The sequence below is a fragment of the Miscanthus floridulus genome, chromosome 8, assembly GCF_019320115.1.
Source record: "Miscanthus floridulus cultivar M001 chromosome 8, ASM1932011v1, whole genome shotgun sequence".
NCBI lineage: Eukaryota > Viridiplantae > Streptophyta > Magnoliopsida > Poales > Poaceae > Miscanthus > Miscanthus floridulus.
The window spans coordinates 196,790,361-196,801,827 of record NC_089587.1 but is presented as its reverse complement, the minus strand read 5'-3'; the positions used below and the strand labels follow the sequence as shown (position 1 = coordinate 196,801,827).

General features: G+C 47.1%; 2 protein-coding genes across 3 annotated transcripts; one reads left to right on the top strand and one right to left on the bottom strand.

The window, feature by feature from the left end:
- Positions 1-210: 210 nt before the first annotated feature.
- LOC136477852 (ATP-dependent zinc metalloprotease FTSH 7, chloroplastic) lies at positions 211-5,582 on the top strand. Its single transcript, XM_066476107.1, has 13 exons — positions 211-1,296; positions 1,938-2,003; positions 2,097-2,231; positions 2,343-2,408; positions 2,492-2,677; positions 2,761-2,847; positions 3,107-3,220; positions 3,297-3,421; positions 3,505-3,613; positions 4,102-4,227; positions 4,308-4,628; positions 4,715-4,838; positions 4,970-5,582. Exons 1-13 carry the CDS (start codon positions 430-432, stop codon positions 5,092-5,094), a joined length of 2,451 nt encoding a protein of 816 aa, XP_066332204.1. The 5' UTR covers positions 211-429; the 3' UTR covers positions 5,095-5,582.
- A 115-nt stretch (positions 5,583-5,697) lies between these two features.
- Positions 5,698-8,091, bottom strand: LOC136477861 (cytochrome b5-like). 2 transcript variants are annotated; one of them, XM_066476119.1, is made up of 4 exons: positions 7,063-7,145; positions 6,861-6,956; positions 6,608-6,674; positions 5,698-6,506 (listed from the first exon to the last, which is right to left on the bottom strand). In XM_066476119.1, the coding sequence occupies exons 2-4, from the start codon at positions 6,942-6,944 to the stop codon at positions 6,241-6,243; spliced, it is 417 nt and encodes a 138-aa protein (XP_066332216.1). In that variant the 5' UTR covers positions 6,945-6,956; positions 7,063-7,145; the 3' UTR covers positions 5,698-6,240. The 2 variants fall into 2 exon arrangements, with proteins under 2 accessions (XP_066332216.1, XP_066332215.1); XM_066476118.1 differs by having other exon boundaries at positions 6,861-8,091.
- Positions 8,092-11,467: the final 3,376 nt, after the last annotated feature.

Here is an 11,467-nt window from a genome sequence, read left to right as displayed (position 1 = left end):
TCCGTGCGATATCTCAAACCAAACGGATAAGCTCCGCCCGGCTCCCGCCCAAGCTGAAAGCATCAAGAAGGAGTCACTGACGATGGGCCTTAGGCCTTGTTACAAGTATGGGTCCCATATGTCAGTTAGAGGTAAGAAATCGTTGTTTGCGGGAGTAGGCTTGGGCAGAGGAGCAACCTTAACAACCCGGCTTGACGGCGTGATACTCAGCAAACGGCCACCCCCTTCCCTTTCCCTCCATCCCTCTTCGTCTCGTATCGGCCTCTTTCCTTCCTCTCTTCCTCATCTTCCTCTCCTCACCCCGCCCCCCGCGAACCGATTCCTCCACGCGCACGTGCGCAGCAGCGGCGGAGTTGGGCGAGCTCCGTGGTGTTGCTTCTCGCTCAACCCGTACGCTAGCACGTCAAGGGTTCGTGCCTTCCTCTCCGTATGGCTTGCGCCGCCGCGGAAACCCTCGCCTCGTTCCCAATCGCATCCCCGTCCCGCTCGCTCCTACGCCCCTTCCCCCGGCGACCCGCCGCCGCCGCCGGGAGAGGCGCACCGTCGATCCGGATATCCGCCGTGCCGCCGCGGGGCCTCGGGCTCGCGCTCGTGCACCGCCGCGTGCGCCGCTGCCCGCCAGCGGCGGGCGCGAATGTCGAGCGCGGCGGCGACGGCGCCTCCGGCAACGGCAACGGCGAGCCGTCGTCCTCGTCCGGGGATGGCGACCGCGACGCGGCTGCGGAGTCGGGGGGCGATAGCACCGGCACGAGCACCACGAGCGCGGCCGCGACGCCGCCGCCGCCCTCGTCGAAGAGGGGCGAGAATAAGTGGCGGCGGAGGCTGATTAAGGGGGGAGGAGGCGTCGGGCGGTGGCTATGGGAGCCCATAGTGCAGGGGCGGGAGATGGGCTTCCTCCTGCTCCAGCTCGGCTTCGCCATATTTGCGCTGCGCATGCTTCGACCGGAGATCGCGTTGCCTGGTTCAGAGCCCCGCCCGAAGACGACGTACGTCAGTGTACCATACAGCGACTTCCTGGCGAGCATAGACAAGGACCAGGTGAAGAAGGTTGAGGTGGACGGGGTGCACATCATGTTCCGCCTCCGCCCAGAGGTTGAGTCCCAGGCCCGTGTGGTGCAGACACCAACACAGCGCGGAACAGATGCTGTCGTTGATAATACTGGAGCTTCAAGGAGAATTGTATTCACGACGACTCGTCCAATGGACATAAAGACACCATACGAGAAGATGGTGGAAAACATGGTTGAATTTGGGTCACCGGATAAGAGGTCCGGCGGCATGCTCAATTCTGCCCTAGTAAGGCACTTATGCTGAAACATATTTCTGATGCAAATGCAAAGTTTGTGGCTTGAAATTAATTTAGGAGTAGTACCAATTACACCAGATTAGGAATTGTAAAATTTGTATCTAAGCATGTAAAATGACAGAGATTGGAAAGTCAAAGATGTTCTAAGCATTGAAATTGTTGAAATGCTTGCTCTATAATGTTATACTTGTACTGACTTGAATCCAAGTGTTTTCCACAGATGCAACATGACCATATGGTCTGCTCTGTTTTATTGCTAGACTCAGGAGATAACATGTTTAGTTGATCATACTGTTGTAACTAATGATTCAGCAATATGATGTGATCCAGTGTTCGGACTGTAGATAAAGTGATGATTTATAACCCTTTACACCTGCATATGTTAAAGTAGATCTGGAACCGACAAATTAATGCATTAGGTTTTGTGTAACCTTGTAGAGGAGATGGGATCCTAATTGAGGATTGTAAATAGGAATTTGACAGGACTGAAATTCCATCTATACGGGCACATAGTTTTTTTTTCTCATACATGCTTGCATTTATCTATATGCATATACATGTGATTGTATTCTTTACATACACACCCTCTTCAGTTGGTGCCTTTCACTCTAACTGCCCTTACCTTTTGCAGGTAGCTCTTATTTATGTTGTATTGATTGCAGTAGTTTTGCAGCGGTTGCCAATAAGCTTTTCTCAGGTACTGATGCATGACCTCAATCAATTGGCAAGTGCATACTCTTCACTTAGCTGCATTTCATTTGTATGTATCTAATTTCTTATGCAAACTCAGAATTCAGCCGGTCAGTTGAGGAATAGGAAGAATTCAAATTCCGGCGGCACAAAAGTTTCCGAAAGTACGGATATAGTTACATTTGCTGATGTGGCTGGAGTAGATGAGGCAAAAGAAGAGCTGGAAGAAATTGTGGTATGATCCTACAATTTTTTTTTGAATGTAATGGATCCTACAATTCGATAGTAGTACTTGCAGCAATCAAATGAAGGGAAATAAGCTGGTCCATACATATTTTTTGTTCAGGAGTTCTTAAGGAACCCAGAAAGATATATTCGTCTTGGTGCTCGCCCTCCTCGTGGTGTCTTATTGGTTGGTTCTGCAAATTCTTTTAGTAATGTAGACTACTGCTTGACAATTGTGTTTGTTACCATAATGTAATTCTTTATCTACAGGTGGGTCTTCCAGGGACTGGAAAGACACTTCTTGCAAAAGCCGTAGCAGGAGAAGCAGAAGTCCCATTCATAAGTTGCTCTGCTAGTGAATTTGTTGAGCTATATGTAGGCATGGGAGCAGCTCGAGTACGTGACCTATTTGCTAGGGCCAAAAAGGAATCACCATCGATTATTTTTATCGATGAGGTAACCTACACATCTATGATACGATCTAGCTTCATGTACTGAATTGTATGCTTAACCCCTATCTGTCTGGCTTGTCTTTGTAGATTGATGCCGTTGCAAAAAGCCGTGATGGTCGATATCGCATTGTCAGTAATGATGAACGTGAGCAGACACTAAACCAATTGCTCACGGTAGGACAGTGCTCTTTCTCATTTCTTGAGTATTCCCAAATTAGCTGCATCGCAAGTTGAGACCCAATTAAAGTTTCTACCTGTGCCTTTATTGGCTCATAATTGGTTCTATGTTCTTGGTAAAACTTAAAAGGGATTTGAGTCACGCTACTTCACTACTAAGAATACTGCTTTATCATGCAATATATATTTTTTGATGAGAAAGGGTAGAAACAGTATTATTATTGGTTTAACTGTCTTAATTTTGGGTTCTCCGCAGGAAATGGATGGCTTTGACACCAACTCGGCTGTCATTGTACTGGGGGCAACAAATCGAGCCGATGTTCTGGATCCTGCCCTTAGGCGCCCTGGGAGATTTGACCGTGTAGTTATGGTTAGTTTCCCTTCTCAAAAAGATATGGTGCTATGTGCTCAACTTTTCTCAGATGTCATTAATGTCTAAATGACAGGTTGAAGCTCCTGATAGGTTTGGAAGAGAATCAATTCTAAAAGTTCATGTGAGCAGAAGAGAGCTTCCACTGAGTAAAGATGTAGATCTAGCCGATATTGCTGCAATGACAACTGGTTTTACTGGGTAAAACTTATTCCACCAATATCTTGATCTTGGCCTTGTAGAGATTTCAAATTGACATGTTAAATAATTTTTATACTATACAGAGCAGACCTTGCAAACTTGGTAAATGAAGCTGCTTTGTTGGCTGGGCGATTAAATAAAGAAATAGTGGAAAAGATTGACTTCATCCGTGCGGTTGAGCGATCTATAGCTGTATGTTGTTTCTCCTCATTTTTTTTTCAATTGTTTTGTTTCTACCCGCTATGTATGGGTGGGGCAGGGGTTCGGGGGTTTCCTTGACCTGTGTGAGAAGGTCTTCTTCTTAATGCAATGCCTGGTGGCTGTCTTACCCCCTGCAGGTTGATTTTTTTTTTGTTTCTACCTAAAGGACTTGTACTATGAAATTTGAAATTTCTTATCCAGATTGTATTATGCGTAAGTGTAAGATACAATTTTCTTGTTTCCTTATTTCTATGTTTATTTAACCATGCCATGCACAGAGCTTGCAACATCTTCACCATTTGTAAAAAAACATTTCATGTCTTTTTTCTTTCTTCTCTGCATATGGCATTTGATATGTCAGCATGTATATCTAATCATGTCCGGGAGTATATCTTTTTTTTTCCTGTATTCTAGTTGTCAGTCATGATAGTTCTTCGTGCTATTGTGCTGGAAGCTAATTGTGAACGTTATATTATCAGGGGATAGAGAAAAAGCATGCAAAATTGAAGGGTAATGAAAAAGCTGTTGTTGCACGGCATGAAGTTGGTCATGCACTTGTGGGAACTGCTGTAGCAAACCTTCTTCCTGGACAGCCACGTGTGGAGGTTTGAACTTAAGCAACTACTGATAGAATGGTCTGAGAAAAAAGATTTAATTTGAGTTACTTTTTAATGCTGATTTTCAGAAATTGAGTATATTGCCAAGATCAGGAGGTGCATTAGGCTTCACGTACACCCCTCCCACCACAGAGGATAGATATTTACTCTTTGTTGATGAACTACGTGGCCGTTTAGTAACACTTCTGGGTGGGAGGGCAGCAGAGGAAGTTGTTTTAGGAGGACGGGTTTCCACTGGTGCTCTTGATGACATAAGACGTGCTACTGACATGGCCTACAAAGCTGTAGCAGAATATGGTCTTAATCAGCGCATCGGGCCAATATCACTTGCTACACTGTCAAATGGTGGGTTAGATGACTCTGGTGGCTCTCCATGGGGACGAGATCAGGTTTGCCTCAAAACTTTTCCTGCACCTTCAAGAACTATTAAGCTGCATCTGCAAGCACTGAGCTCAAATTTGGAACCTAATGGCAGGGCCATCTAGTTGATCTTGTTCAGAGGGAAGTAAAAGCGCTTTTACAGTCGGCACTGGAAGTAGCTCTTTCAGTTATTCGTGCTAATCCTGCAGTTTTGGAAGGCCTCGGTGCATATTTAGAAGGTGATCTGCCTAATGATCTGGACGTCTTATGTTATGGTTCTGCTATATGCCATTTTATTTGCCTCATCAGGTAAACATAAAAGTTGTTTTATGTGTGGTGTTTAGCTTCTCGTTTTCATGCGTTTTTTCAGAGAACGAAAAGGTTGAAGGCGAGGAGCTTCAAGAGTGGCTAAAGTCGGTTGTTGCACCAAAAGAGTTGACCTCTTTTATCAGAGGACAACAAGAGCAAGTTCTTCAGCTGGAAGCAGGCTTCTAGCGTCAGGAGTATACATTGGACTCTTAGAATTAATTACTTAACAAAACTAGCTCAGCAATTAGAACATACAATATGAGTTCCAAGGTATGCAATGGAAACCTTCATACTGGGAACAGACCTGTGGCCATGTGGTGGGTTGTTTGACCTCCCAGCCACTCATGCTTAAGACAAACTGGGTCTGCTAAGACAAACTGGGTCGGACGCCCACACTTTGTTCGGTGAATCATGAGTTCAAGCCTTAAGAGGAGAATTTTCAGAAAAGGAAATCTACATGCCCGAGTGACGATGTAAATACCTATCATTCCTGGACCCTTGACTACCCAAAAAAAATCCAGAGATGATTCATATTGAGCTGTAAACATTGTAACATCACCCTCAGGAATATTGTAAGTGATTCAGTTTCACATGTTGTTCATAGATTAGTTAAGTCGGTGTTACACATGTAAAAGATTCTTTTTTCACCGTATAGGTTCTTGTTCTCACCCTTATTGGAAGTTATTTTATACTCCTTTACAATACAATCCTAGAAATGATCATTAGGATAATGCTTATACACACTATGGTTCCTGTATTGACATACTTTTTTCAGTATATACATCGGGCTTCAAATCCAATCATTTGTCGACATTACCGCTAATGGAAGGTTTTCTGCCTCTTGCACATGGAGCATTGAGAATTGTTCTTCAGAATGGTGATTGCTTTTTGAAAGAATAGAAATGCGAGTCCTGAAGTGCTTGTTTCTGAAGGAGTGGAGTGGTATTATATGAAGCTTCTTGTGGAAAATAGTTCTTGAAGTGCTTTGGTTTGAACGAAGGCTGAACATATGAAGTTTCAGTTGGAAGTTATTCATATTTTCGTTTACGCAGCTATACAACCAACGTAACAGTCCTTTCTATGGCCCCCCTAACAAACATTAGAAATGATGGACCACCGAACAGTGACAAAAACTTTACCTGGAACAAAATTTAACCATTATTACGAAAGTAACGATGCTTTTGTTCGATATACTTTTGTCACATCAGACTCGCATCAACAACTAATCCAGCTTTCAGATGCTTCCAAGAGGCCGCAGGCCCGCGACACAGCGGAATCAACGACGGTATCACACACACAGCGGAATCAACGACGGTATCTATCTTGTCTTGTCTACTCTGCCTTGGCCCTGGTGTAGTTCTGCAGCGCGAAGGCCAGGGCCAGCAGCAAGACGGGCAGGGCGAGCTGCAGGAGCGTGGCCCAAGTGCCGCCGCTCGTCGTGGCCTTCTCGGACCTGCTGGCGTCCTTGGTGACGACGTCGTAGGTGAGCTTGGCCGGGATGGTAGCCGCGTCGACCTCGCCGATGCAGTACTGCGGCATCAGCTCCTTGGCGGAGTCGGTGTGGCCGATGTCCTCGAAGTCGGCGGAGGCGTCCTTGCCTGCGCAAGACGAAGACATCGGCGGCGGTGAGTCGTGGACATCATCAGTAAGCACTACTAAGTACTAACTCGTCACCGTTCTGGAAACTGGAAATAGTTACCGACGCACGCGAGCAGGACCTCGTCGCCGCCCGGGTGTTCCTCCATGAACGGCGTGACGTCGTACACCTGAGGAGAGAGCAGCAGCAAGGCCGGGGACGTTAGACACGTACGGTCGTTCAAACCAGGAAGAAAGGCATACGCTTGCTCCTTGACTTGCTCCATCGGATCAAATTTCATCCACGTCGACGGATATTTGCGTCGGAGCTTTCGGTAACGAAGATCAATTGTTACGTAAGTTGAGTACGTACGTACCTTGCCGGCGATGATGAGCCAGCAATCCTTGCGATCGCTGTGCTTCCTCACCTCCTCAAACGAGTAAACCTTGCCTCCCGCCATGGCGACCTTGACCTTCCGAGATGAGGATCGAGAACGGAACCAGATGAAGAAACTACTCTACTCAAAAACCTTTTGTGATTTTCGGATGTATATATATATAGTGAGCGAGGACACTTACAGGCTTTCAGAGCGAGGACTCTGCTGTAGTATATCCGTGCTATACCACCGTTTGGCTGGCCGATCCCGTGTGCCGGGCTCCTGCACCGGCCGCTTCTGACTAATATAGGCATTGCGGCGCAGTCATCTCATATTCTCACGTGTGTTGGCGTTGTGCGGTTGGGTGTTGACCTGGTGCCGTGGAAGGTCTCGGTTTCCACTTGGTGCCTCACACGCGTGTCATGACATTTTGGCTCCGTTTGCTTCGCTGAAAAAACAAGCCGAAACGTTGTTTCGACTGATTTGTTGTGAGAAAAAATACTGTTCTAGCTGAAAAAGACCGATTATAAGAGAAGTGGACAGAGCCTTTGGGTTGCGGTAGGCGAGAAACGTGGGAGCTGGGGAGTAGGGATGCTGCTGCTGCTGCTACCTCGTCGTGGTTCATTCCTCTTGAGTCATTTTCTTTTCATCACTTCTCCTGCTCTCAAATCCAGATTAATTCACTGATACGAGTTCTAGGTTGATAACACACAGAGGAAACAAAAAAAAAATACTTGCATCTTACAGTACAAGTGACGGACGGCTCACGCGGTAGGTGAAAAAAAAAACAGAAAAGTCGTTCGAACTGGGATGGCAAATTCCCGGATCGATCGCCGTCGTTTACTCCACCCCATTGTCAATAGAACAGTTCGAACATGCAAGATCATGTTTGATGACTGTTGACCGATCATTGCCTGACGTGACAAAAGGAGACTCCCGGCTTTCTTTTGGGAGAAAAAGAGAGAGATATAGGAGGACCGGCCCAGTCTCAGTCTGGCACGAGATGTCTCCACGGACGAGCATGGCGCGGACAGCGATGGCCATGGCCAACAGGACGGCACCGTCAAGCCAATGATGGACGGCACGCCAGCCACGAGAATCAGCACTACTGCCTTGACAGTTAGGACCTTGTTTAGATTGTAAATTTTTGTAATTTGGACACTATAGCATGTTTCGTTTGTATTTGATAAACTTTGTTCGATCATAGACTAACTAGGCTCAAAAGATTCGTCTCGTGATTTACAATCAAACTGTGTAATTAGTTATTTTTTTACCTATATTTAATGCTCCATATATATGTCTAAATATTGATGTGATGGAGAGAGGATGAAAAAACTTTGAAATTTGGAGATGATCTAAACAAGGCCTTGACAGCGCCCCCGGTCGAGCGTCCTCGTCGCTGCCGGTCTCGCCTTTTCGAATTAAATAAGCACTAAGCAGCAGAGTCCAGTAGTAGTGCCTGACTGCCTGTGCCGGGGAAATGCTGGGGCAATGCCGCAAAAAGGAAGCAAGGAAATGCACCGGAAAAACATCGCTCGCCTTGCGTAGCACGGCGGCGCAAAACCAGGGGCGAGACCGCAGTTTGCACGAACAAGGGGCGGGGGCGGCCAGCCACACACCGGCGGGAGCGAGTTTGGGTTGGGCAGGCTCCCTCGGTCCCCCCCCCCCCCCTGCCCGGTAATTTTTTTTAATATAATTTTAAATCTAACACTTTTAGTTTTTTTTAAACTGATATTTTTGGTCGTGCCTATTGCCATGGCGCAGCCAAATGCCTGTGCCGCCGCGCTTATTGCCATGGCACAGCCAAATGCCTGTGCCGCGCCATGCATGGCGGCGCGGCAGACGCGTTACGTGGCGGCGACCATCACCGCTGACCGCTGACGTGGCAAGGCTCTGTCGCGCCACCGATCTTGGCGCGACAGAGCCGCGCCCTGGTCCATGGCGTAACAGAGCCCGGTATAAACGCCGCCGCTTCCTCTTGCCCGAGCAGTCGGCGTTCCGCGAGAAATAGAGCAAGGCAAGGCCGCCTTCGCCCGCGCCTGCCCGTGGACGAGGACGCCGTCCGCCGCGGCCGCGGCCGCCCATGCCAGCTATTCCGCCCGCGCCAGCAAGCCAGCCGAGGCAGTAAGCGAGCCGCGTCTGCCAGGCCGCCGGCCGCCCGGTGCAGCCACCACGCCCGCACGTAGGCGCGCCTCCCCCTCTGGCCAGAACCTCCGATCACGCAGGGCAGCTGCCCGCCTAGGTGCTGCAGCGAGGTACTCCACTAATATAGTTAGCACCGTTAATAAAGTTAGTAAAATTATCAAAGCATAGCTAATATAGTTAGTAAAGTTAGTTAGTTAAGTTAGTATACGTAATATAATAAGTTAGTATAGGTAGTAAAGTAAGGTAGTTTAGTTAGTATAGTTATTTACTCTAGTTGTACATTGGATTTAGTCTAATAAGTTGTTGTAGTTAGCCTTGTATAGATGTTAATATTTGATTAGTTAGTATAGTTATAGTTAGAAAATATAATAATGTTAGTATGGACATTACGTACGATGATTTCGACAACTTCATGAAGTTTCTTGAAATGCTTTTGCAGATGGATTGTTGTGTTAGAGTTTTGTTCGGAGGAAGTGTTAGAAGAGAAGATGGTATGTTTGAGGATATGGAAGAAGAATCGGAATGGTTTGATGAACCTCCTAGCTTCAACGACCTTTGTGTCCGTTTGAATACAAAGTTTAGGGGTGGTTTCACACTCAAGGGGAGGTTTGATACTGGGAAGACTAGAGCACACTATGTCCTCATGCCCTTGCGCGACCCTGCTCACTGGTCCAGCTACACAAGGGTTCTCCAAGGTTCCAATGTGCCCATGGCTGAGGTGGTGGTGGAGAATGGGTACAGGATGTCTGGTGTGCAGGACGGCCCGTCCATTGATGGTTTTGGAGGCAATGAACAAGAATTAGGTATCGAAGGGGAAGCAAGTCAGAATAATATGGATTTGGACGGTCAGTTGACGCAGGAGCAGTTTCATTCAACTGTAGTAGGCTGTATAAGCAATGACTTCGATGTGAATGAGTTGAACAGGAAGAGGAGGAGCAGGAGGAGGAGGACAGGATCGATGATGTAGTTAGCAGTGATTCAGATGATTCTGATGATGACCAAGGAGGTACAGATGCTGTGGCAACACCGGCTGATGCCATGCCAGTACCGGTTCATACTATGCCATTACCAGTACGAACCGAGGTTTTTCATGGTGTCCATGTTCAGGGTAGACTAGTCACAGATTTGGCTGCAGATGATAACCCCTATGATTCATGGGCCAGAATTAGCGAAGCGCAGCAGTATGTTCCACCACCACCTTACACAGCGACTGAGCTTGAGCAACTAAGGTCCAAGAACATACCTTTCAGGGGCGTTCTGAACTATAGGGATGTCAGCATGACGTATATGACAGTTTGTGATACCGGTCTCCAGCTGTGTAGGAATTCATTGTATAACCATGAGAAAGAACCCCTTAGGAAGGGGATGATATTCAACATAATGTCAGAGATGAAACTCTTCCTTCAGGACTATGTTGTGTACCACCATAGACCGTACACCGTAACTCATTCGGACCAGGAGTTGAGGTACCACTTGATATATAAAAACGGTTGTCTGTGGAGGTTAAATGCACGAAGGAGACAGAGTGATGGCAAGTGGAGGATAACTAAAGTTGTTGAACCCCACACTTGCCTAGACAATAGGGGGAAGGAAAATCATCAGCAGCTCACTGCACGTTACCTTGCCCGTCGTATATTGGGCCTCGTTGATGATAATAACGACATCTCGGTGTCTTCTTTACAACAGTCCATATCTGGATTCGTTAGGTACGATGTGTCGTACGGAAAGGCTTGGCGTGCTAAGCAAATCGCTCTCGTGATTCGATGGGGTACTTGGGAGGAAGCATACAATAGGGTGCCCCGCATCTTATGTGCAATGCATTATTACAACCCTGGCTTGAAATGGTTTGTGGACACTGGAGGGATGTTTTTTCGGGACCCATTGAGGCATGTCCTCTATCGTGTGTTCTGGTCGTTCGCGCAAACAGAACATGCATTCCAGTTTTATCGGCCAGTCGTACTTGTTGATGGCACTTTCCTGACAGAAAAGTACAGGGGCACCTTGATGATGGTTGCTGCTGTTGATCCTGAGGACCAGATAGTACCCATAGCTTTTGCTTTGGTAGAGGGAGAGAACAATGAATCGTGGTCTTGGTTCATGCGGCTACTACGTGTCCAAGTGCTTGGCCCAAATCGCACTATATGTTTGATCTCCGACCGTCACGCAGGGCTTCTTAATGCTGTAGGTGAGCAAATAGATGGGTTCCCGCCTCTAGTACATAGATAGTGCATGAGACACTTTGCCGCAAATTTCTAGCGGCGTCAGCAGAAGAAGGAGGTATGTGACAAAGTAAAGGCTCTATGTTGTGTACGTATAGAGCACGAGTTCAAGGAGACAAAGAGAGAAGTAGACAAGATGGTAAATGCAGCGGAAAAGGCCTGGTTAGAGGCGCAGATGGAACAGAAGGCTCAATGGGCGTTAGCATATGACGAGGGGGGTTTCAAGTATGGCATCATGACTAC

Coding starts and splice junctions, on each gene's coding strand:
- LOC136477861 (XM_066476118.1), bottom strand. CDS start 6,944: ATGGCGGGAGGCAAGGTTTACTCGTTTGAGGAGGTGAGGAAGCACAGC. Junction 6,675..6,860: donor GGCTCATCATCGCCGGCAAG/GTACGTACGTAC, acceptor CTCTCTCCTCAG/GTGTACGACGTCACGCCGTT. Junction 6,507..6,607: donor GGTCCTGCTCGCGTGCGTCG/GTAACTATTTCC, acceptor CGTCTTGCGCAG/GCAAGGACGCCTCCGCCGAC.
- LOC136477852 (XM_066476107.1), top strand. CDS start 430: ATGGCTTGCGCCGCCGCGGAAACCCTCGCCTCGTTCCCAATCGCATCC. Junction 2,232..2,342: donor AAGAGCTGGAAGAAATTGTG/GTATGATCCTAC, acceptor TTTTTTGTTCAG/GAGTTCTTAAGGAACCCAGA. Junction 4,228..4,307: donor CTGGACAGCCACGTGTGGAG/GTTTGAACTTAA, acceptor GCTGATTTTCAG/AAATTGAGTATATTGCCAAG.